The sequence below is a fragment of the Cygnus atratus genome, chromosome 1 (assembly GCF_013377495.2).
Source record: "Cygnus atratus isolate AKBS03 ecotype Queensland, Australia chromosome 1, CAtr_DNAZoo_HiC_assembly, whole genome shotgun sequence".
In the NCBI taxonomy this organism is placed as follows: Eukaryota; Metazoa; Chordata; class Aves; order Anseriformes; family Anatidae; genus Cygnus; species Cygnus atratus.
The window spans coordinates 6,506,126-6,532,390 of record NC_066362.1 but is presented as its reverse complement, the minus strand read 5'-3'; the positions used below and the strand labels follow the sequence as shown (position 1 = coordinate 6,532,390).

General features: G+C 36.1%; 1 protein-coding gene across 5 annotated transcripts in view; it reads left to right on the top strand.

Moving 5' to 3' along the window:
* Nucleotides 1-26,265, top strand: part of UPF2 (UPF2 regulator of nonsense mediated mRNA decay) — a 63,455-nt gene that overhangs the window by 21,968 nt on the left and 15,222 nt on the right. For all 5 annotated transcript variants that reach the window (XM_035549506.2, XM_035549500.2, XM_035549501.2 and 2 more), the window contains 11 exons: nucleotides 4,834-4,942; nucleotides 6,198-6,311; nucleotides 7,494-7,610; nucleotides 12,815-13,000; nucleotides 13,528-13,731; nucleotides 14,417-14,692; nucleotides 15,830-16,013; nucleotides 19,816-19,955; nucleotides 21,323-21,427; nucleotides 22,766-22,864; nucleotides 23,587-23,754. In XM_035549506.2, the coding sequence (XP_035405399.1) occupies nucleotides 4,834-4,942; nucleotides 6,198-6,311; nucleotides 7,494-7,610; nucleotides 12,815-13,000; nucleotides 13,528-13,731; nucleotides 14,417-14,692; nucleotides 15,830-16,013; nucleotides 19,816-19,955; nucleotides 21,323-21,427; nucleotides 22,766-22,864; nucleotides 23,587-23,754 (1,702 nt within the window). The remainder of the gene's footprint in view (nucleotides 1-4,833; nucleotides 4,943-6,197; nucleotides 6,312-7,493; nucleotides 7,611-12,814; nucleotides 13,001-13,527; nucleotides 13,732-14,416; nucleotides 14,693-15,829; nucleotides 16,014-19,815; nucleotides 19,956-21,322; nucleotides 21,428-22,765; nucleotides 22,865-23,586; nucleotides 23,755-26,265) is intronic.

The window sequence follows — 26,265 nt, the reverse complement described above, 5'->3', positions numbered from 1 at the left end:
TTGATGCTGCCTTTAGTTCCGAATGTTTCATCATCGTCTTGGATTTCCTGTTATATTTCACACTACTTTTATTCCATTCCCTCTTAACACTGTGGGGCAAAAACATACTGAGTGTTCATTCATTGTCTTACCAGTGGTTGCTTTGTTATCCCACAAATTTATTTGGAAAGTAATTATTAAAAATAAAAAATTGTAGGAACTCAATAGATGAGTAAAGGTGGCGTGGTTGGCTCCAAGAGCTGTTACCTTCTTGACAGTTTTGTTCTCTAATAGCTGGGACTATTATGGAAACAACTGGGTCAGCTGATCTTCTTGCCATTGTTCTTAAATTATAAATATTAATGTTAAGAAATATTAATATTTTACGTGAAATTCTTATCTTTTAATGCCTTTTTCTGCTGTGTGCTCTTGAGACCCTCTGCAGGAATAACATGAATAAGTAGTCCAGCCTCCCACTGTAAGATCAGGCCAGTTGTATACATCTCCCTGTTCTTTTGCCTGCGTTATTAATGCCCATCTCTGGGCTACTAAACAGGAGGAACAAGACGGGATGTTGACTGAGCTTTTTGTTTTGAACCACAAACAGTTGCAGTGAAAATACCAGCTGAACTGCCTCATAGGCGCAGACAGATTTAAAGGGCAATTGACCCTAATATTTGTTAGCTTTATTAGTGTGCACGGTAAAGGAACAGTTCTGCTTTCTGTCTTGAAATCAATGTTTGTAATCCTTGTGAAAAAACTCCAGGTTTGTCTTAATAGCATACGGTACAGGTTACTGTAAAATGCTACAAATTAGTTTAGAAAAAATAGGTAATACTGCTTCAAATGTTCATATTAACAGTCTGTCTTTGTGTAGCTCTTCACTGAGTCATGCTGACATCTCTTTACCTTCTGTTGTTGCATAGTAATTTTTAGTAATTCCAGGAGTTTCTGTAACATGCCTCCAGGATAATGTTGGAGAAGCAATGTCAGAAAGCTTGTTGCAGCGAAGTTCTTGATTTTTTTTAAAAGGTTCAGAGGAAAAGTGTCCTTGTAGAATATGGATAAAGCAGTATATTTTCCAAATGTGTTTAGTCTACAAGCATATTAAATAATATAGTGTAAACCTGGCGATTACGTTGGCAGCCATAATAAGATATTTCAATAGCTCAGTAACTTCCGTTTGTTCTCTTGAGAGATTGTAGTTTTAGGAAATATGCAGACATGATAATTGTATCAAGAAATTACAAAACTTTGGCGGGGGAACGTTTGAGGAGTAGTGCAGATACTTCTTTAAAGTTTCATTATTGTGTAGTTCTGCTAGGTAGCTTTCTTGCTCCCCATAGGCTTGGGTAGGTTGGGACAAATGCAGGGTTCTTCAAGACAGCAAACTTAATTTGGCAAAAAAAGGAAGGTAATTTTTCCTCAGCTATCTGTAGATTAGTGTCAGAATAACCGTCATTACACTGCTTTGTTGAATGCTTATGAGTGGATCACACTTCAACTTTCAACTGCAATTTGAACCTCTTAAACCACCAGAACAGAAAGCCTTTAATAAAGATTTTCTTCAATGCTGGTATAAAATTTTCTTTCAGATTTTTGTTGAAGGATTGATTTTTACTAAATATTAACATTGTAATTTAGGACTATATGGCTTGTACTAAAGTGACAGTACAGTGATTTGACCATACTGTTTGCGGTTTTAGGGGATTTGTGTGTAGTTCTTTGCTATATCTGAATTATTTTCCTAGACAGCCATACATAATTGTTTGTATACTGCAGTCTTGTTGAAATTTTTGTTACCTCAATATGAAGCTTACAATTTAAAGCCCAAAACGAGCTTTTAAACACTTCTAGGCAATGCTAAACAGTAAGTAAGCAAGCATGGTTTTGTTTTCTAATCTCTTGATATTTTTTCCATTTCATTCCTATATATGGTGACCTAGGAAGTTGAATGTTCACTAAGCCAAGATCTCTGTTCATCATATGGAAATTTTTAGTATCATCACTGGCTGTTCTTAATTCAGAAGTTAACTGCTTCATGAGCGTTAAATAGTTCTGAGCATTTTGACTCAAATATGTAAACCTCTTTTATATGTAACTTTTCAGCTTCTTATCTTGAGAATCTTCATTAACAAGACCTCTTTTGTTCAATTGAACTTTGGCTTAACAGTGCTTCAGTGGCCTCTTTCATTTGAGGATAAAATTGAGAGATCTGCATAAGATAAGGAATTTATTCCAAGGCTAAAAAACAAAATCAAAAAGTTCTCATCTGATAGTGTGAAAATTCCAGTAGCATCAGTTTCTTCCCACTGAGTAGTGCAGGAGGCGGTTTGTAGCTGTTCAAGACATACAAGTACATGTCATTTAACTGCGTTACAATTGTGCTTACGAGGCAGGAGTTCTGCCATGCACTATTGCTTCGTTCTTTAAGCTTTGTAGTAGAATCTCAATTACCGAATGTACAAAATGTTACTTTCACCCTTTTTAGTAAAACTTTGGAGGCATCAGTTTTAAAGAGATTGTAATTACAGGCTTTAATTGAATGAAGTCTTTATGTTGTTCATAAATTTACATTTGAAATTCTACAAAAAAGATGACCTCTTAGATATTTCATAGATTTCATGTGGCCCTGTGGGCCAGAGGTGACTAGATTTCAGTCAAGATAAGCAGTAAAAATGAAAACAGTCATAAATGTAGCAGTTTCTCATATGTTAGTTCATAGTCAGGGTGCAACTCGTTCCTGATGCTAGATCTCTCTTCATAACGTGGAAGAAGAGAACAAGAAGAGAAAGTGGTACTGTTTGTGGGCTTTGTGGTCTTGGTGGTGGGTTTTGGTTTTGGTTGTTTTCTTGAAGTTTCTGCACCTCTTCCTCAAGGAAAAGAAATGCTTTTGCAGAAAACAGGTTACCTAAATACAGGTACCAGTAGGTGGTGCCACCGGTATTGCAGTCTCTCCGCTTCTGAACACTGACTTTTTTTTGTCTCCTGAATGAGCAAGTGAACAGATTCAATCTCTGATAGCCGGTTTCGCAGTAGTTGACCCAAGGCTTTTCCTTATTATATTTCACCTGTTTAGAAATACCCAGTCTCAGTATTCTTCACCATGAAGAAACCTTTTGTGTTCTGTGATGGAACAACAACAATGCACTGTAAGGCTTAATTTTCCCTCAGGTATGTTCAGTTTACAGAGGTGAAGTTATTAGCTCTCAGCAGGCAGGTATTTGCTCAGATGAAAGTAAAACTTTCTTCTACTCTTTTTTTTTTTTTTAAAGAGATGTCACACAGAAATCCCCTCAATTAAAATACACTCCCTCAAATGAGCCAGAGTCCTCTTAATTTAGCTCGTGCATGTGGATGAAATAACGAGACTTTCACTTCTCTGTGAGTTAATGACTAAATGCTTAAAAGCAGTAGTAATTTGCTGTGGCTAGTCATCCTTGACTGTATGTTCCAACAAGCTTGACAAATGTAAATACTGGTACAGTTATTGATTAACAGGAGCATAAAACTGTTAAATAGGTAACTGGGGTACCTGTAATGTTTCACCAGGAGTTATATGCATTGTCAGGAGGCCACTTAGAATATACTACTTGAAAATGCAAAGCTAATGCTTCTGTTCCACAACTTAAATATGTAACTATCCCTATGTCTGTTTGTGGATGTTAAACATCTGAGAAATGTGCTCCAGTGGCATTGCTTTGCTTCTCCTTTGTGTATGCTTTGCTTTTGGGTTTTTGTCTTGATGCTCTTGCTGAATCCAGTTCCACTTTGTTACAGGGCAAGATCTGTGTACTGCTTGTGCTTTTAGGTTTTCTTGGCACCATTTTTTCCTTTTCCCCAGCAATAAGAAAAACCTTAATACTTCATAAAATATAAACTCAAGATTGATTTTTTTTCTTTACAGACAATTTCTCACTTTAAATATGCAAAGTTAAGATGTTTCTTTCCACTTATATTAAAGAAGGCATGTTCTAGAGTTCATCTCCTCTTTACAGTGTTAACTTACGTTCTGAAAATAAGGTGGTGAAAGTATGAGACTTGCGCATTTGGTTTGTCTGTGTGTAAAAAGCGGTATATGCAGAGAGATGTGAAGCAGCTCTTATATTCTGACTGTTGTTGGCAGTGCCATGAACTAGGTTTAAGGGCACATATCCCATTCTTGCAAATAGATTTTCTTCCCATCACAGACTAAATACAAACTTAGGAGAACATAAGTTGCATGCCAAAATTTCCTAAGGGGAAACATGTTATGAAGGAATATAATTAAGGAAAGATTAAAGAAAGTAAGTTCTTGAATTCTGAAATATTGCCGTCTGTGGGAATCCTAGCTGAGGGTTTTGGAGAAGGGTTGCAACTTCACGTCATCTACTGAGCTTTCCTCTATGTAATAACTGTACTACAGTAATTTACTAGTTCACTACCTTAAAAGTAGAGGCATTTTTACTTGCCCCTTCACCCCCAATAGGAATTTTGTACGAATTTGTCATTTTGCATATTGAAAGGGATCTGAATATTCCTTGTATCTAGAATTTCTTAAGGGCAATAGGTTGAATTCCACAGGTAAGATGGTGTTTGCCATTTCACTTAAGGCAATAATTTTGAAAGTGAATCAACTCTGAGGTCTTCTATTAGGATGTGGTAGTACACCATTTTGTATTATTTTTAAACGATTCCGCAATCTGAAGCGTGAGCCAGTAAAATTGCTTGTATGCAATTCCATCAGTATATGCACATTCATTCTTTTCCACAAGTAAAATGGTAGCACTACTTGTAGACACACTTTTTTCTCTCTAACATAAATCAGCTTTGTCTATTTTATCATCTCACTCTGTGTGTAACCTCTGTTTGCAGGTTGGATTTGCTACCGTTCTATGCAAGGCTGGTTGCCACGTTGCATCCCTGTATGTCTGATGTAGCAGAGGATCTTTGTTCCATGCTGAAAGGGGATTTCAGATTTCATGTATGTTTTGTTGGTTTAGTTTTTTGCTTTCAAATTAATATGTTAATCATCATTTTTTGGGGAAAAATGCTTAATACTATGTAGATGGTAATTCTGAAGTTCAGTTGACTCAATTTAGAGTAGTTATCTGTCAGCTGAACAGATCTGATATTGAATGATAGATTTGTATATTTTAAATTTTTTTGACTTATCAAATGACTGTACATATATGCGTTGCTTGTAGTGTCATCCTTAATTTCCTGTGTTAAATAACAATAAAAATGAGCTGTGTAACAATTAAATTGCAAAAATCAGAAACTGTGTTCCAACTGAAAGTGTTAGCTTACTATAAATTAGTAACTTTGAGAATGAGAACTGACCAATTCTAACAAGACCCCAGTATGAGGTTACTATTGTAATATAGCGCTTAATTCTAAAGCTTTCATTTTTATAGTTTTTATCAAACATAGCTTTCATTCCTCACAGACGTATTTTTCATTGTTGTTCCTTTCACTGCGTTCTAAGTTTTGTAACAGAATTAGTTATGTTGCACAGTGATGAGTTTTTCACTATTTTCTGAGTTTTATGGCACAGATTTCAACATTTTTCCTAATATTGTCATTAAAATAGATATGAATTATTCACCGAATTCTTAAATACTTGAAGCTAACTCTTTTTGTTCTTAGCAAAAGTCACTTTTATTGTGGAGAAGTATAATTTTGTGTCTTGCTCAGTATGGTTATTTTTAGAACTAGGGATAAATTTGTGCTTTTCATTAAGTTTTTGGGTACCTAATTAAAAACAAAACAACCAACCAAGTGAAAAATAGCAACAAAGAAGTCTGTTCTTTGTTAAAACAGACTTGGAAAAGCTGTCAGTGTTCAGTATCTCCTTAGAGGTTTATACAAGTGGTCTTATTTGGATGGTGACTACTTTCTGAATCAAAAAGTAATAGAATCTAGAATACCTAACCACTACTTCACCATGCCCAGAGGAGATGGCATTGTTGTCTGCCTATAAATACTAGAATGTTAAAGAACTGTGGGGGTGTTGCAGGGTAAGAAATTCGAAACTTGCCGTAAACACATGTTGTAGAGGTAGAGAGACTTTTAGGAAACCTGAGAGCCTAAGGATAGGTGAAGATAGAGCATAAGAAACTGAACAAATATCAAACACTTCTAAATTCCCATGCTTATTAAGGATGCTTGCTTTATAACAAGTTGGTATTTTTGACAGCCTAAAATCAAATGCTTGTGTTTGTTTTTCTTTCTTTTAGGTAAGAAAAAAGGACCAGATCAACATTGAAACAAAGAATAAAACTGTGAGATTTATTGGTGAGCTTACCAAGTTTAAGATGTTCTCCAAAAATGATACTCTCCACTGTTTAAAGGTTGGTGTTGATAGTTGTATGCTACTGTATATGCTGATAACGTATCCCTATCATATTTCACTTTGGATATGTACTGATGATGGTCTGCATTAATTCACTGCACAGGATGCTTTAAACCTTGATGTCTGTTGTTACTGTGTATGAGGACACTTTTATAGCCAGTCTAGAAATTGGAGCGTTCTCATTTTCTGATGGTAGGGACACTTTAAGATATACTTCCACCATCGAATGTAACCAAATTGCTAATAAATTTCTTCAGAAACTAGTGATAAACATTGCCTCTTTCACATCTGCCCTGTTATGAAGCTGGAAGTGAGCTTTTCTTTTCATTAAGTTGATTTAAACTAATGTTTTTACAGGCAAAACAGTAAGGGAGAGGCAGAAAACTTTTTGGTGAATAGCAAGGAGAGGGTGCCAGTGTAGCAACTACTTCTGTTCATTGAGAAACAAAATCAACCTTTGGGAAACATTAATCTCTAGGCAATGTCATCTCAAATTGTACACTAATAAATATTCCAAGTTACTTTTTAATATCAAGTCCCAAATTAAAAATGGGTTCTAAAAAAATAAAAAGGCTTTTTATAGAAGGTAGTTGAAGACTTGCATTAAGATCACTTCCTGTGGAAATAGCTTCTATTCATAGGCCATTAGGTGTTCAAGCTGAATTCTTAAAAGTTATGCTCACTCATAATTTTTTCTATCATCTATAAAATACTGTAAAATGCAAATCTCCATTAATATTTAGTTGTTGCTTAACTTAAACAGTGAAACAAAATTAGGCTTGCTTTGATGTTATTGTATGTCTGTGCAACGTTATTTGGTGACTTTCCAGTGTGGCGGCACAAATTTCAGAGCAGATAAAGCAGTTGGAAAGGATAAGGAAGAGATTATAATGCTTGTTTTCATATTGTAGTCTTTTTTTGTGCTAGGCTTAGGAAACATCCTATTTTTCGGATAAACGGAGTCTAAAATTTGGCTCTTGACTGTTCTTATTATACTTTTTTTAATGAGGTGATTTTTTTAGTTTTGTTGACATACGAACAGTGAAATTAATATGCATTTTTCTTTAAAGAAAGAAAAGAATGGAACACCACTGTAGTCTAAAGTCTGGTAGTTAAGTTACTGTTTTCTGCGGTTGAAAAACATGTTAAACATTTGTGGCTTTATATAAATGTATTCCAGATGCTTCTGTCAGACTTCTCTCATCACCACATTGAGATGGCATGTACTCTGTTGGAAACTTGTGGCAGATTCCTCTTTAGGTCACCAGAATCTCACTTGAGAACCAGCGTTCTTTTGGTAAGAGAAAAGCCTGTTGTCTTATGGGCAGAAGGGTTGTCATGTACTGAATTAAACCAATTCTTTTTTCCTGGCTTTGTGCTGTGGTCTGACCTTAACAGTGATTGCAACTAACCTTCATTGTGAGTTGCAGTGTTTGGGTACAAGTAAGTGAAAACTTTAATTCAGTTTTATCCTGACTGCTTGAGGAGGATAACTTCCTGAACTCTTTTAATAAAAACAGGGCTGAGTATGAGAGGAAAATAAATCAGTCTTTCTGAAATCTTGTATCCTTGTGGAATAGGATTGAGATGGACTGGTGTAACATATATTCTAGTCTGCTTTGGTGGTATCAGCCTTTTTAAGTCCTGTGGGCTTGTATCTTTTGTTATTTATAGCCTGTTCAGTGTTGCCTCAGCTCAGACTGCACCTCCTGTGAGAACAGATTTCTGAGCGTGTTCTGGAGGACTCCAGTTGATCAGTAAATCTGTTCATGACTTAAAAGAAAATGTGAATAAAGGATTAAGTTCCCAAAGGAAAAAGCTATTGTGCTTGAACTACAAATAAAGTGTTTGATAATATTTGAGGGAATAGTATTAACAAATAGAACAAGAGAAGATACTTCAACTGGAGGTGAAGACAGTTGTGGAAACAGCTGGTTTCTGTGCCTTGAGTAACAATCGGGGGAACTAAATTTGAAGAAAAAGTTTTTGAAGACTCTAGAGGAAGGGATTTTACAAATAGAGATTGATGGTAATTAAAGTGAAAATGGAAGTGCTATCTTTGTCTAGATAAGCACTAGCAAAGATTTAAAAAGAACAGGGATTAGCTTTGGGTATCTCAGTGTATGAATTTGAGCCCTGAATAATGTTTCCTGGCTTGAGAGATGATCTTAAAATGTTTTATCCAAGGTAAGTTACTGAGTCAAACGTGATTGAAGAAGTGCTTCAGAGGTAGGTACTAGTAATGGGAAATTGCATTCAATTAGAAGCAGCTTAAGCAGATGCAGGCCAACTACTAAACCACTTTTTTATTAGAAGTCTGACTAGATGCTTTAATGTTCCCTTCTGACCTTCAAATCTGTGCCTTGTGACAATATAGATGTGTATCTTCAGTAGGGAAAGTAGTTGCTGGGTGTGGAGTGGCAGTGGACACGGCTTGCACTCCTGGAAGGGAGCCAGCAGTGTGCCCTTGTGGCTGAGAAGACCAGGGGTATCCTAGGGTGCTTTAGGAAGAGCGTTGCCGTCAGGTTCATGGTGGTGATCCTGCCCCTCAGCCCTGGTGAGGCCACACCCGGGGAGCATTGTGCCCAGTTCTGGGTTTCTTACTACAAGAGAGACCTGGAGCTCCTGGAGAGAGTCCTGCAGAGGGCTACGAGAATGATGAAGCTTCTCTCTTATGAGGAGAGGCTGAGGGAGCTGGGCCTGTTTTACTGGAGAAGAGAAGACTGAGAGGGGATCTTATCAGTGTACATAGATATCTTAAGGCAGGGTGTCAAGATGACAGGGCAAGACTCCTTTCAGTGTGGTGCCCAGTGACAGCATGAGAGGCAACGGGCACAAACACAGGAAGTTCTATCTAAATATCAAGAAAATTTTTACAGTGAATGACAGAGCACTGGCACAGGCTGCCCAGAGAGGCTGCAGAGTCTGCTTCTCTGGAGAGATTCAAAACCCACCTGGACATGACACTGGGCAACGTGCTCTAGGTGACCCTGCTTGAGCAGGGCTTTGGAGTGGATGATCTCCAGAGGTCCCTTACAACCTCAGCCACTCTGTGATTCCATGAAGGAAATGAATGGTTTAAGCGTCCAGAATCTCATTGTAGAGGTACAGCTCTTAAAAGCTGTGAAATATCACTGTCTGTCTTCCGTACACATCTCCATCCTTACCGAAGCACAGGCTTACACGTGGTGGGTCTTTTTCTTGAATCTGCAGCCTCCCTGCCTGTTCTGTGGAGTTAATAGGGCAGCAATTGTTGTGCACTTGGGTATATTGCAATACGATTTATTTTCCATAAAAGTGCTGTTTCTTTCTGAGCCTCTTTGAATGTCATACCGTTTATTGCTGTGGTGCTGTCATAAGAGGAAAGAGGTGGACAAATTAACTGCAAGTCTTTGCTGTAGAGTGCTTTGTACCTTGAAAGGAGGCTTGAATGCTTCAATTTTCTAAAGATTTGCCGGCTGCTGTGTTTTATTGTTAAGTATATTCCTTTCCATAACTAAGTATTTTTTCCACGAAAACGCTGTTCTGTTATCTTCAAAAGATGCTTCAGTTTTTGCTGGCATTTTTGTAGTTAATAAAAATTTTAGAAGTTAGAAAGAATTAACATCTTTACCACAGCTTCTTCACCTAATTGACTTTTTAAAAAATTTATGCACCATAAAAATATGATTTGTCTTCATAACGAAGTCATGTGTAGTGTACATCCAGGGGTATAAGAACACAGCCAACAGTCAGCAATTACTGTTTTAATAATGGAAGTATAAAGCCTCCTAAGGTTTCCAGTAAATTTCCGTCTCTAATGCATGAGGAACCAGGAAAAGATAGGATGACAAATATGTTTGGAATCCCTACTACTTAAGGTGTGAAAGGTGCTATAGAAAAACTACAGAAACTTTGACTTAAATACTGTTTTACAGATTGGATCGTAGGCTTATGGTACTGGTAAGAGCTGAACAGTTTCAGTGACTTGTTACAATCAGAAAGGTTAACTGTCAGTCGTGCTGAAATACTTCTCTGAATTGGGCTTTTTGTGCTTGTTTTGTTTTACTTGGTGACTTCTTTTGTTTTTTGAGTTGCACGGAAAAAAAATAATTATTTTTCACTATGTAAAATCTTAATCTTATTTTTATTTGATGGCAGGAGCAAGACTATTAACATGATTTTGGCCAGATTTTCTTTTGGGAATGACTCTGCAATATGTAGGGATGTTTCGTGGCTGGCCCTGAAAGTAAAAGCTCTTTTATTGTTTTACCTTTAGCAGTTTAACGTTGCTTGTGATCTGTCCCTTTTTATTAAAAGAAAAAGAGAAAAAAAAATCTTCAAAAGTAGTGCTTCTGTTCTTTAGCTAAAATTTCATTTTATCCTAATGAAGTGAAAACCCAAAATTAATTAGCAAATACCTACAGTCTTAAGTGTTCAAGCTTTTTTCTTCTGAAGTGAGTCAAGGTTTTTGTTGCTGTACAGAGAGTATTGTTACTGCCATGTGTGTCTATCTGACTCGATGCCATAAATGAAAATGCACAAACACAGTTCATTAAAATGGTGGTGACTTTTAATAGAGACTAGGAGTAATGCCATTCACTTAAGAGTTTGAATTGGGATTGCTCAAAAAAAATAATAAATTACAGTGATTTTTAAGATTTGGGGTAGTGTGTATATATAGTGTCTCCTGTGGATAGACATTTTAATTAAAACTTTTTATTTACAATGTAACATACAACTCTTTATAACACAAAATACACAAATGATGTATTTTTTTTAAATCTTCCTTTCAAGCCCGTCTGCTGTCTTCTCTCATGCTTTACTTAGCCCCACTTCAGTGTTCAGCTTGTAGTACAACACAGCTTTTCTGTCTTATAACATTTGCCATGTTTTCTCCTGATGCATCTAGAAAAGGCCAAAAAGATTTGCAAAATGATACTAGCGTGATGCAATAAGGTTTTGGAACTTTCTGCTGTAACTGTTTTTTCCCTACTAAGTGTAAACAGCACGTAAAAACGTAAAACAATTTACCTTCTCGATAGTAGATGCACAGCACTTTAGCAAAACATGGGTAAATTTGCTACTACTTGACAGGAATTTCCCATTTCGAAAGGAACACTCAGAGAACCAAAGGAGAGGCCATTTGTGTCATGGAAAAGGTTAAAAATGAAGTGCATTAGGGTTTGTGTCACATGGAGACCTCCCAGGCAACAGATGCAGGCAATCTAGGAAAATTACCTTATTTGTTGTGTTACTGTGTTACCCAAAGTTATTCTTCCTCGTTGAGGTACTGGCTGAAACTCAAGGCTAAGGAGCTGTTTGAGTACCTTTGCATTTCAGTTTAACTGAGTCACTACCTTGTAAAAGAAGTTTGAATTTATTCAAGCTCAGTAGAAAGTTCACCAACATGACAAATTGTGCTGCTTCATCAAAGAAGGTTTAAATTCTTGACATTGTTTTTATATCAATTCATACAATCCAATAAAGCAATTGTATGCAGTAATAAATAGTATTTGCACCTTAGTTTGGCTTATGTTTGCTGTGAATTACTGAATAAGCAACCTCTATTGAATAATGAAGTCCAAGTCCGTGCAGCTTTTTTTCCCTGTTGAACCACCTTGGAGTGGTTTAGAATGTATCAGCTGATGTACATAAAAAATCTGTGCATGCACGTGTATATGGAAGTGTTTTGTAATGAAATTAAGCTCACATCTTTAGCTGTAAAAATCAGCAGCTTTGAATACCGCTTGTTCTTGTACAGAATTCTTAGATCCAGGAAACCTTTAAAAACCCACCAAATAAATCTTGAAGTATGTATCCAAAATGAAATACAGAGAAAAGATGGTGTTCAGTGAGGAAAACGAGGGCAATCTTGACAATTAAACAGAGTAATTAGTGTTGACTAATGTAGTAAGCTCTAACTTTTATGACTGTTGTTTTTTTTTTTTCTGAAACGTTCCTTTATGGTAGGTATTGTTTTCTGTGCAATCTATACTGCTTTGGTAAACAGTAACAATGAAGCAAATAATAAGAAAAATGCCATTGTATTGCCAATAAGAAAAATTCCTGTGAAACCATCACTATAAACCTTCTGGAGTTGCACATTGCTGTATAAAGTAGTTTGGCACTTTCATGTTGATGCACTATGTGTCAAGAAATCCGTATTTCAGCAACTTTACATTAGACTTTACGTTAGATGTGGTTAATGAGACGAGCCACCCTGTTCAAAATATCTTATTGAACTAAACATCAGCATTTAAAATTCAAGTTAGACAGTAAATAACTTCTCAGTAACTTTTTTTGTGGTTATCTTTTATAAAAATAGAGCATGTAAAGAAAAATGACCATGTAAATATCAGCACAGAACCATATATGTGCTTTGTTCTTTCCTTTCTCCAGCCAACGTTTCAACTTGTTTTTTTGCAACCTTTTATATTTCCTTAGTCCCAAACTTAAATATGAAAGGTTTTCTCTTGAAAATGGCAGTATCTCTAGCTGATCGTTTGCATTTATTTCCAGGAACAAATGATGAGAAAGAAACAAGCAATGCATCTTGATGCCCGATATGTTACAATGGTGGAAAATGCCTACTACTACTGTAATCCCCCTCCAGCTGAAAAAACTGTGAAGAAAAAACGTCCTCCCTTGCAGGAATATATTCGTAAGCTTCTCTACAAGGATCTCTCAAAGGTCACCACAGAAAAGGTAAATCCTTTTGAAGTCCTGTTACAAGTGTTGCTGGAAGTGAGGTAGTGTTAAGTTTTGAAGGGTTTGGGGACAGTTAGATTTTTTTAATTGTAAGGAAGAAGGATCAGTTTTGTATCCCCAGTTAAGATTTTATTTCTTGTAATGCGTAGGTGATCCAGTCATGGAGCTGCGTTCTCCAAAGCATTAAGTGCTGAACAAACAGAGAATGAAATAAGAATCTTTGTGCTAAGTATCTTACATTCAGAGTGAGATAAAAGCCTACAGTTAAATACAGACAGTAAGAGCAATAAAATCATGGAACAGGTTGGAGTAGTTTGATTAGTAGCTAGACAACAGCATTTTTGGGTTACTTTTATAAAGCTTTCCGTAGCTGCTACAGATGCAGAGGGTGTTTGACGAAAAGAACAACGCTGTTTTTCAGGTGCTTACAGGGATTTCATCCCAACTGTGGAAGAGGTGATGACTGTGAATATCTTCATATTTTGCCTGCTAAAATGTTAAACTTGTCTTAAAATTTCATTTAGGTCCTGAGACAGATGCGCAAGCTGCCTTGGCAGGATGCCGAAGTAAAAGATTATGTTATATGCTGCATGATCAACATCTGGAACGTGAAATATAATAGTATTCACTGTGTAGCCAACCTCCTAGCGGGGTTGGTCCTTTACCAGGAGGATGTTGGAATTCATGTTGTGGATGGAGTACTAGAGGATATTCGACTAGGAATGGAGGTAAAAAAAAAAAAAAAAATAAACCAATAAAATAATCCTGTTTAAAGAAAAGAATCGTTAGATTCTGGATTTTTTTCTGACTTTTCTACCCATTTTTCAGTTGTTTCCTTTATGTGTAGGTTCATTTAAACAAAAAAAAATTGGCAAAGGTTCCTAGGACAGGGTTTTTTCCTCCTTTATAATAATAGGACTCAATTTATTCTTGCACAGTGTAGTCAGATTCATGCAACTTCATGTCACTGGAGATTAGTCCATATTTTGATAGATATATTAGATATATTAGATATTAGATATTATAGATAGATATATTAGATATATTATTATAGATATATCAGATATATATCTATATTAGATATATATATAGATAGATTAGATATATTATTATAGATAGATATATTAGATATAATTATAGTTCATCTGGGTAGTGAAAAGTCATCATGGATTTTGGATAGAGTATGTTAAATGTATTTGAACACTTACAGTAGCTACTTGACTGGCTCTCATAACTGCCTTCGCTACTTTTTAACTTTGTGTAATGCATGTGGTTATATATAACCATCTTATATTGTAATTAATTCTATCAAGCGTTTATACTGCTTTTCTGTTTTTTAAAAGGGGGGAAAAAAAGTTTCACAAAGATTCTATTATGTCTACATGATAAAATGACTTTTTTTTTCCTGTAAAGGTTAACCAGCCAAAGTTTAACCAGCGGCGGATCAGCAGTGCCAAGTTTTTGGGGGAGCTTTACAATTATCGAATGGTGGAATCGGCTGTAATATTTCGAACTCTATATTCATTCACATCATTTGGTGTGAACCCTGATGGTAGTCCTAGTCCACTGGATCCCCCAGAGCATCTTTTCAGAATCAGACTAGTCTGTACGATCCTTGATACCTGCGGGCAGTATTTCGACAGAGGATCCAGCAAACGAAAACTTGATTGCTTCCTTGTATACTTCCAGGTATTAATACACTTTTGTCATACTTCTGCAGATTTCTTTTAGCAAGCTGATGTATGGCAGTCTGTTTATATATTTCTGATTGTTCTCCGCTACAATTTTTTAGAATCTTCTCTGTCTGGTAACTGTTTTTATGTGAAAGTGAAGTGGATGTTGACGTGTAGATGTTACTGTTGCTCCAACAAGTTGCAGAACACTGGGGTAGCAGTTGATTTGCTGGAGGTTTAGGTCTGCCAATCAGGGTGTCTCAGCGAGTGGAGAAATGGGCTTATGGAAACCCTGTGAAATGCAGTGAAAGTAAGTATCAAGTGTTGCAGCTGGGATGGAATAGCTCCATGAACAACATAGTCTGGTACTGCCTACCTAGAAAGCAGCTCTGCAGAAAGAGAGCCAGAACTCCTGGACTATGTGAACACTAGAGCAAGAGTCAGTTCTGCACCGCTGTGGTGATGAAGGCCAACAGCATACTACCTTGCATTGGCGAGAGTGTAGCCAGCAGATTGAAGAAAGTGATTTTTTTTTTCTTTCCTTTCTACTTGGCTCTTAAGAGCCACATCTAGAGAGTTTTTTCGAGGTCATGGTTTCCTGGTAGATGAGAGCTGTGGAACTGAGCTGAGTCTAGTGGAGAGGGTCACTAAAATGATCAGAAGACTTGTAGTTCCCACATTGTGGGGTTGCTCAGCTTGTGGAACACAGTGTTAGAGCGGGGGTGGTTAGATTGCTGTCTTCAGCTATCTAACAGAGCTTGTGAAGAAGGAAGAGTAAAGTTCTTCTCAGGCACGCCTAGTGAGAGGATGAGCGGTAATGGCCACAAGATGCAGCAAGTTCTGACCGGATAGATTTAAGGAGAAAAGATTCCAGAGTGGGAGTTTCACACACTAGGGTGGGTTCCCATGAGATGATGTGGAAATTCCTTTCATGGAGATCATGCTAAAAGTTTCTGGACCAGATTTCTTTCTGCTTCCTTCTTTAAACTACATAAAACAGTGTTTAGTGGTGTCAAAATATCTTGACTGTATGAAATAGAGTAGTGATGTGAAATTTCTTGCATTTCCTACTGTATAAATGTGGCTAGGCATTACAAACTTAGTTTATAAATGTCAGTGTGCATACAACTGATTTGAATATTTTTCTTTCTAGCGGTATGTTTGGTGGAAAAAAAGTCTGGATGTCTGGACAAAAGACCACCCGTTTCCTATAGACATTGACTATATGATCAGTGATACACTGGAACTCCTGAGACCAAAGATAAAGCTCTGCAATTCTCTGGAAGAAGCTATCAGACAGGTTCAAGACTTGGAAAGAGAATTCTTAATAAAATTAGGTAAGAGAATGCGCAAGGGGAATTAAATCTGTTTTGACGGTTCCTGTATTACTTAAAGTTACTGTTTGCATGACAATGATGGGTAACTATCGTTATTTTCATGATATGATCTTTTTATTCTTGTGATGAAAGTGTTTTTTTGTAGCTTGATTACATTTTTCTGATCTCCATAGGGCTCATAGAATCTTCATAACGCTTAAGTGTTGGGGTGTTTTTTAAAAAAATAAGAATAAAAAACACAACAAAGAAGTTGATAGAAATATATTATTTGTTGGTGTGTGTTTGTAGTAGCATGGTGCAGACAAAATAGTGCAAATGATAAAGAAGAAAGCTATGAATATTACTTGAAAAATTTGGGAATCATGCTTTACTACAAAAAACAAGGAGCATCTGCACGTTCAATTACTGTTGGTTGGTGAGCACTGATGGAAACCAGCTAAGTCATTCTGGTAGCTTGGTTGCTTGCAACTCTTATGTTCCTTCCCCAGTTCTGAACTTGACTACAGCTGCTGTTGTCCAAGTAAGCAGTAGTATAAGACTATGGTAAAAGAGAGAACATGTTTCTCTCCAAATACTGTCATGTATTTTGATCCTTACACTTTCTTTGGAATAATTTTGAATGGGCTTTACGTTTCAATAGAGATCAAAGGATAATTTAGTTTTCATGAATTAGAACTTCGGATTATTAAACTTACTTTTTCCTTACAATATCTAGCTTGTAGTTCCTGCTCAAGCAAGAGTGATGATTTATTTATAAATAATGAAAGATTTATGTATAAATCTTGCTTCAGGTATCTATATTACAATCAGTTAATTTCAGGAAAAAATGATAGACTTGCAAGCACAGCTCACCAAAAAGTTGACAAAAAAAAAGGTTAGTGTTTATCTAAAACTACCATCACACTTAAGTAGGGCTATATACAAAACGTTTTAATAGTTTTTGGAAACTACTATGCTCATTTCTCATTATATAGAGTTTTTTAATCTTCAGTTTTTATTTGAAGATCAGCTTCTTCATGACAAACTTTTATATGTAAATTTTACATTTTTAGGTGTTAATTATAGCCTTGTAAGCATTTCATCTAGGTAGACAAGTTCAATTTTCAGCATAATCCTTTAATCCAGTGGGATGAGTGTGTGTAATTGCCAGGTAAAACATTGCATCTTATGTTTTAAGAGGAATTTATATTTTTAATATGTTGTTCATTTAATTGATGTGCCTTAGAATTATGTAGGTAGTAACTGAAATGCAGGGAAGAATTTCCTTATGGTATAATTAAATTACTAGCTTTTATGCTCTCAAAATGGTAACTAAGAAGTAATTCGTAACTCATTGTATAAATTGTAATGTTCTTTGCAAGATACTGAGCACTTCCTCCATACGATTGGTAAGAACTTTTGTTCTCTGAAAAAGTGCTGCTGCTATAGCACTTTAATTCAGTGTAGCTAAAAATTGGGAAGGGGGGAGTGTTGCTCACTGAGTATGAGGGGGTTCCCTCTGCTTAAGTTGGTTGCTCTTCCAAAATTGCTAGCTATTAAACCTCTGTTATAGGGTGGGGGTATTTCCAAGTCCTACTTATTAGGACTTATAAGAAGTTATTAGACTTCTTTAGAAGACCAACTTATTAGAAGTTGGTCTCGGGAGATTGTCATCGGCCTCTTCTGATCTGTGAAAGCTGTGATGATAGATGTGAAGATATCTGAAGGGAATTATGTTTTTTTTTATACTTTAAGAACTCTAGTAAAACTGCAGTTCGTGATCAACTTGTACCCACAGTCCAATGGCCCACGGACAACAGTACTGAGAATGTATCGTGCTGAAGACCGTGATGTGCTTTGCTTTTGTCTGTTTGAAGTGTAATTCTAGGCAGAAGTGGAGTAGTTTGTTGCATGCAGACCTTGAATTGGGGACTGTTGGTTCCTGTGCCACTCTGGTGACTTTGTGTGGGTGAGAAAATACTGAGAGTGATTCTGAAGAAAGTCTTGCATAATTCTGGAGCAGAGCAGATTTTGAAGAGCACAGTGTGTATAAACCAGAAAAAAAAAATGAAACCTCTGGAATATGAAGAAGGAAGTATACCTGAGTTCACACAGCACTGAAATCCTCACTACCTACTCTATAGCCGTAAATGCTATTCACTTCACAGTTGTGTCTAATTTAAGCGTGGCTGTAAGGGTTCACTTCTTCCTAAAGCTGGTCTTTGTGATCTTAGCTGTCAAACTTTGAGATTCTGTAAAGAAACCTGGCTGTGTGTATACGCATATTGCACATGCATAAAAGCATCTGGAGGTAAAAAAAGTCTGGTATGCACCAAACTGTTTGTCTATTCAGGATCTAGACTTCTGGCTAAGAATTGCACGTTGCAACACTTGTTTTCTGCCATATGCAGAATGCAAATAAGGGATGCCATGAGCACAGAACTGATGTGTTCATTTGCTGGCCAAAAAACTTTAATAGTCAACCCTGGTATAATTTCAAAATACAAATGGTAAACCGCATAGTAACAGTATTGATCCCTTAGCACAAAAAAAAAAAAGTGTTGTGGAAGGCTGACATCAGCATCACTTTCTGCTACATCAAGCCGTGATCCTCTGGAGGATTAAATGACTTGGTAGATTAATGAAAATAATAGAATGTATGAACAGAATAGGGTATGATAGAACTTTGTTCTGTTTTTCAGTGGATGGCTTAATTTTTGCAATAGCTGTTTTCTGAGAAGTCTCTTTTTTCATGAATATCAGAACCATGCTCAATTCTCAAATATTTTCTCTGAAAAAAATTCTTATAAAAATCTGTATCCAAAAGAAAATTGTACACCAAAGCTCTGAAAGAAACTAAAATTTACTCTTCACTCCTGTAGGAATGGTACAGGTAAGGAATATTACATTGAAAGACGTCTGTTCAACAACTGTTGAAAGAAGACAGTTTCTGGGGAGTTACACTTGATTCCTTGCATGCAGAGTAAACTCAAATGGCTTGAGGAATAGAGGTGGCAGGTAGGTCAGTGCAGAAAAGCACAAGATGAATTCAAACTCAGTGAGAGAACTATCAGTCCTGTCTGCCAGTGGGATGAGCACATCAGCCAATAGTTTTGGAAGAGGCTCTGATTTTCTAAAGACTTTATGTAGGTACTTATGTCCTTGTAGGTTCAAGTGCAGCCTCAGAACATTAGAAAAGAAAGAGTCAGAAAGGTTGATTGATTATGGGGTGAGCAAATGTTTCTTTCAAAACTCTTAATTTGCCTGTAACAAATAGAAGTACCATCATCTATTATTTCTCTGTCAACAAAAATACAGTGGAAAAACTTGAGTACTTAAAGCGTGCTAAAGAAAATTTAATTGAATGCTTTTTGACTAGTCTTTAAGAACTTGAAGATTCTCTTGAAGTAGCACGATGTACTGGAACTAATGCTGCAGAGGTTTGTCTTCCGGGCTCTGCCACTTCAGTTGAGCATCCATGACTTAGGGCTCATATGTCAGTGCATATTTCAGTAAAGTTGTGTGTTTAGTTTGAAGTTTATTTGGCAGCTGTTTGCACTGTGCAATTTCTTGACTGATCTTCTATGAAAGATTTTAAACATTTTCCGTAATGTTTTCCTCCTTTTCTTGAGGGGAAGTTGTTACCCTTGCTGCTGATTATTTATGAACAAGGTAACTATAGATAGAAAATTCTTCTATTGAAAAACAAAATCTTATGAGCCATTGGAAGTTTTAGTATTCAGCAGCAATGGACTTCTGAAGTGATCCTACACATATAATTCTAATATTCTAACTCTGTTCTAATTCTTTCTCCAATCTACAGGGCTTGTGAATGACAAAGATTCCAAAGATTCCATTACAGAAGGAGAGAATCTGGAAGAGGATGAAGAAGAAGAAGAAGGTGGAGCAGAGACAGAGGAACAATCCGGAAATGAAAGCGAAGTAAATGAGCCAGAAGAAGAGGTGAATTTAATCATTTACCTTGTCTTGCATAAAAAGAATGAGTAATCAATATTTTGATGCTTTCTGAAGCCCTCGTATGTCACAATTAGCAGGTGAAATGTGGGTATGCACAACCAAGGCAGTACACTGAGGGTATGTTTCTGTCCCAGTGGTATATATATGGAAAACTGAATACGATGGTGTCTGAGGCTTATTCCAGAGAAACTATGATATAAACTCGAACCTGCATCTTTACTTAGGGTTTATGCTGCTTTTCAACCAAAAGATGCCGTTAGTTCTTGTGGCACGTGAACACATGCAGATCATTGCCTTTACCTGTTATAGAGACAAACATTGACTAGATGTCAAAGCAGTCATGTAGGAAAAATAACAGGTGTTCAGAGTATACCTGCGTAATGTGAACAAATAAGATTTATGGAGCATAATAAAAACTTCCTTGTTTACTGTGCCAGTAATCTTTTGAATCAGAAGTGGTGTAGCCAATAGAAAAAAAAAGCAGACGTAAATAAAAATTCTAACTTGTCACTATGATACAGCAAAGTTGACATGATAATGTTGGTATTATGATAAAATGAATTCATCAAGAAAATAGGAAACACTTTTTCTCCTTATGCTTGGGTTGGTTGGTTTACTAGGGATCTAGTTCCTAGTTTCAGCTGATGACTCGGCATTAAAGTTTCTGAAGTTTGGCTGGTTTTGTGCCTTTACCCACAAGTTAGTAAGATGATTAGAATCCTAAATGGTTGAGGGCACGAAAACGGACTTCTGGAGGTCTTGACCAACCACCCAGCTCAAAGCAAGGTTACCTGTTATCTACAACTGGTTGACCAGGGCAATGTCCAGTTTGAATAACTCCAAGGATAGAGATTCCACAACCTCTCCAGGCGATCTGTTCTAGTGTTTTAAAAATCATTGTAGTAATAAAATCAATATCTTAAAAAACCCTTAAGTTTAAATGAAAATTTTCAACGTTTTGCTGTATATTCTTTGAAATGGTAAATAAAGCTGGCTGAGTTCAGACTGTAGACTTGATGTGAAACACTAAAACAAGCAAACAAAAACCACCAAAAACATTTACTAAACTTAATCTAAACAGGTTCACATGGGGGTGGGGTGTGAAAGATGCAGAAAATGTGTGAGAGGAGTCAAGTGCAAGTGGCCTTTTTGCTTTTTCTCCAAGTGAAATGAAGCGTTGGGGTGCTTTTAGCATTGGAAACAGACATCAGCATGTTGTCACTGAAGATGTATAATTCAGTTGTGTAAAGCCTTGTATTCCTCAGAATACCACTGGTGAACAAGTGTAACTTTTTATCTTTAAAACAGTTAAGTTTATTTTATTCACAAATTATAAATGTTGAACATTTCAGGAGGGTTCTGACAATGAGGAAGAAGAAGGTGAAGAAGAAGAAGAAGAAAACACGGATTATCTTACGGACTCCAATAAGGAAAATGAAACTGATGAGGAGAATACAGTATGTATTGTTACTCTAAATAAGTAAATTGATTTATGCTGCTTTGATTTTCTTTACTGAATGTTTTTTTAGCCAGTGCTGCTCGTAATGTATTGGGAAGACACTGCAAAAACACCTTCTGCTATTATTTCAAATACATTTTAGAGCTTATGTTTTCAGACTTTCACCATTGCCTTCTGAAAATGTTCATGCCATCAACTTTACTACATGTTTTCACAGGACTGCATTTTCACAGGTAGCTAGACTGGAAAAAGTTGCATAAGTGATGGTTTTGCAGTGCCAGCAATGGTAGCAAACTGGTACAAGGTAAACTGGACTCTGTACTACACCTCAAAACCGAAGAGGAGACGAACCAAAAAATGCAGAATAGCTAAAATATGGATTTTGGAATGGCAAATTGTAATTAAGCCTTGTTTTTAATTTTAATTTTTAATTAATTGCAGTTACATAATAAAGAAAGTAATGATTGTAATAGAACAATGCGTTGGGGTACTGACTTTAAAAAGCAGCATATAAAAGCTTTTTTTTTTTAACCCTGCTGTTAAACTGTTAAATCACTGTTCAGAGAATAGATTTCAGCATTGCTTATAGCAGAGGAACAAGCAGCACTGTTGCCGAAAGCCAAAATGAGTGAGGTTGGGAGCTAGAACTTATGTTGCATGGTCTCCAGTTCCAGCACTATGTAGATGGTGCGTTTGCTTGGTGCTGATCTGCTACCTTAATTATAAGGCACTGGAGTTTGTGCTTACAAATTGTGCTCATGGCATCCTGCTGCTGGCTGAATTCCAGTTCCTTTACAGCTGCAAGTGTCAATGAGTAAAAGCATTTCTCTACCAGTTTAGCATTATGTTTTGGTTCACTTTAAAATTGAAAAGAAAATACTTAGTTATTATTTTTCCAAATTTTTAAGTGGTGAACACTCTCTGTATACCAAGAGGTACGTTAAAGTACTGTTTTTTGTCACATTGTGCTTTCCAAATACTGAAGGATGTTATTTGTCTTGAAAACACCATCTAACTTTATGGACTTCAAGGAAAAGTTAGACTGGGTGTAGTAGGGATAGAGATTTTTCTTTGTGATGTTGTCATACCTAGAATATGTACATACATGCTAGTATGTTCAGAATGTTATGAGTGACCAGCCTTAATAATGCAGTAAATATCAGAAGATACTTCTTCAAGAAAATAATCCAGGCAAAAAACATTCTTATTTACCAATTTTTTGAAACTTTTGATTATGTATGTCATGGAAGCAATGAAGATTTCTTTTTACTTCTAGACTGAATATTCGTATTTCTGAAATTGATGTAATGGAGGGTTTTTTCTTTCATTGTAATAGGAAGTAATGATTAAAGGAGGAGGACTTAAACATGTCCCTTGTGCAGAAGATGAGGACTTCATTCAGGCATTGGATAAAATGATGCTAGAAAATCTTCAGGTATAAATCTTTTTCTTAAAGTAATGTAATTAGCTGTGCAGCTACATTTATTTATTTATTTTATAAGTAAATGATTAATGCATAGCTAACCATACTAAAAAATGTTCTGTTTTTTTCTCATGGCCTTTCTTCTGCAATTGGCATGCTTAGATAAGTAGCGTTCAGACATTAATAGCTTGGCCAGTGAGAAGATATGACATGCTGACATCTTTTATTGGTTAAATAATAATTGCATCGGATATTAGGCAACACTTCTGACTTCATTGTAGACTACCCAAGCTTAGCTTATAACAGGTCTGAAGTGTAGCTGCACTTAAATTTACATTACCTCTAAGTGCTATGTATGGTTTTCAATTGCATCTGGTAAATACTTGAGTACTGCAAGCCCTGAATGAGGACTTTATTAATCATATGCGATAAAAAAACATCCTGAATATATGATTTCCATTCTCAAGTGTCACTAATCACGTCTCTAGATTTCTTTCCTTAAAAGGTTAGGTTATCCAGAATTCCTTTAAAACATGAAGTGTTCTGTCACTAACTTTCTTCTTCATAAGCAAGGAAAACAAGGAAAAATGTAATACAGCTTAGTGAATTTTTATATATATTACTCTACTTTCTTGGAAGGTTAAACTTTTTCTCAGTCATTAAAATGTGAATGTTATTAGACTTCCTGACATTCTTAGCATGTATTATTTTTACAATTTACATCCTTTTAACAGCAACGGAGTGGCGAATCAGTTAAGGTACATCAGTTGGATGTGGCTATTCCCCTACATCTCAAAAGCCAGCTGAAGAAGGGTCCCCCACTTGGAAGTGGAGAAGGGGAGTCAGAGTCTGGAGACACAATGCCATTTGTCATGTTAACACGAAAAGGCAACAAACAGCAGGTAAGAGTTTATGTAAGGTATAGGTTTTCCATTTAAAAAAAAAAAAAAAAAAGAGCAGCAGGGAATACTCTTTCACTTTTTTAAAAGTCACTTTCACTTTTTTAAAAGTCACTCTCTATATGACTTAAAAAAAAAATTATTGACTTTCAACTTCTTCATTTTTCTCAGAATAGGATGCACGCCTCTTAATTTTGAAGTATAGAAAATGTCAAATGCAATTCCTTGGAATTCTTGCTGGTTAACAGAAATCAAGTACAACAATTCTTTGGTTAAATTGTACCATTATTAACTTTATGTTCCCTGAGTAAACCTATAGGGACAATGGTATGTTTTCTTTTTTAAATACTGTTGTAGATAAAACACATGTGGTTGACAAACAGGCACTGAAAGTTCAAAGGAGTAGGAAAGAAAAGGTGAAAGAATATCGTGAAATCTCAAAGATTCTGCAGATTTTGCTGAAAACACATTCAGCTTTAAATCAAAATGTTTTCTAAATTCAGTTTCCTAAGTAACTGCTAGTTGGCTGAATTTGTCCAACTTGGAAAACAGTCATTATCTGAAGGCTTTTTAAGAGGATTCTTCCAGAATGAACTGAGTGAATGTCTCCGAAACTTAAATGGAAATCCTGTAAACTTAAAACAAAAGCAAAACAAACAAGCAACAAAAACCACTCCTTGTTTCATGCAGCAAAGCTATACATTTGTCTTGGCTCTTTTCTCCAGTATATGCTGGAATGTTCCTGGATCAGCAAATGCATAATACACAAATACCTAACACTTAACCACATAAAGGACATAAACCATGACAAGAAATTTACAGATGACTTTTTTTAGTTGTGTAAATTGATGATAAAAATGAATGACTCTAGTGAGCTTGTGAAAAGCAAAAACAATGCATGATTTCATTCCATCCATCTGTAGCGCTTTTTTTTTATTTAGATGTGTCATTGCCTTATTTTTGACTTTTGTTACCTGAATTTTTGCAGTAGCGCAGAATAGTAGAGGTATATAAGCTGAAACAATCTCTTTTTCCTTCTCAAATGAAAGACACTTTAAAAATCTGCAGAAAGCGAGAAGGTCTGTTATCACAAAACACTGGAGTAATGTAATTTTAAATCTGTTTTTAAGCTTCATTATTCTATTAAGAAAATGCTGTACTAAGTACATGCTTTCAGAGTGTAAGTAATGATACCTGTTTGAGAAGGCACGTACCGTGTGTATTTAGCAGTGATGATTAACTGATTTTCTTACTACATTTGTTTGGTTATTCTGTTGTCCTGGAACTTGAACATTGTGTATAGAGTTATACAAAAGTTGTAAGTGAGGAATTCTAACTGCTGTCATTGAGTAGGAAAGGGATTTAGAGAACATTGTTCAAAAAGTGTTTGGCTTTGTCAGGATAACTTACTGGGAATATCCAAAGTGACCAGGAATTTTAGGATCTGCATATTCTTAGCAAGGGGAAAATATTGCTGGCATTCTACGGCTTGAAAAAGAAAGCACAACTTGTTCAGGAGATTTCCCTCCTCCTTCCCCTAGTATTTGCTTTTGGGAGTAGGCTCTTCCTGCCAAGACTCCTCTAAGTGTTTCTAGAAATTATTTTTTTTAAAAAGTCACTCTATACGCTACTTCATTTTTTTGAGTCAATGAAAGGCTTCTTTGTCCATAATTTTGCATTCAGAAAAAAATACGTCTTAGTAGTCATTTTTATAGAAAAATAAGCAGGAAAGAAGAGATGGAGTTGAAAAGAAAATAATAGTTTCTTAAAGTACTTTATTTTAAAATCCGTGAGCAGAAATTGTACTGAGCTTTGAAGTGTTGGATGTATAATTTACTGGTAACTTAGCTGTAAACTTTTCAACGTTTTAAAAACAGGCAAAAGGATTACGCAGACAACTTAGAAGGCTCTAAGTAATTTCTTATCCTTAAAGTCAATCAAATGGTGAGCATCATCACCTCACTGCAATGTCAACTAATCACTTCCTATCTTATCAGTTGGCTCGATCTGTGCTCTTTGTCAAAGGTACTGCAGAAACTGGAAATCACAGCTGTAGAGGAAGTACTTGCTGATGAAAATGGAATGCACTGAGCTTCCTTCTGGAGGTTAATATTTGATGGCTGATGTCCAGTTGTTAAATGCTCAGTTCACATGCCAGTGTTCTGCCTGATTTTAGTGGGACATTGGCTACCAGGTGTTTGAAACAACACAACAACTGATTGCTGTTTACCAGCAGCATATAACCTGAATTAATAGTCATTGCAGGCTGATAACAGCAAGGACATCATAATTTATTCTCCTCTGTCAGACTGTGATCAACAGTAGCAGGTGGTAGGAAGAATATCAGGTAGACCAGGGTCTTATTTTTACCTGTCACCTACAGTATCCTTGCATGACAAAACTGACAAAAGTAGCAGCAGTAGAACTCAACGTGGATGTTGGAAATCAGACTGTGGCATCATGAGTTACCCACAAAAAGTGAGAGAACAAAGGGAAGTAAAGAAATGCGTCATA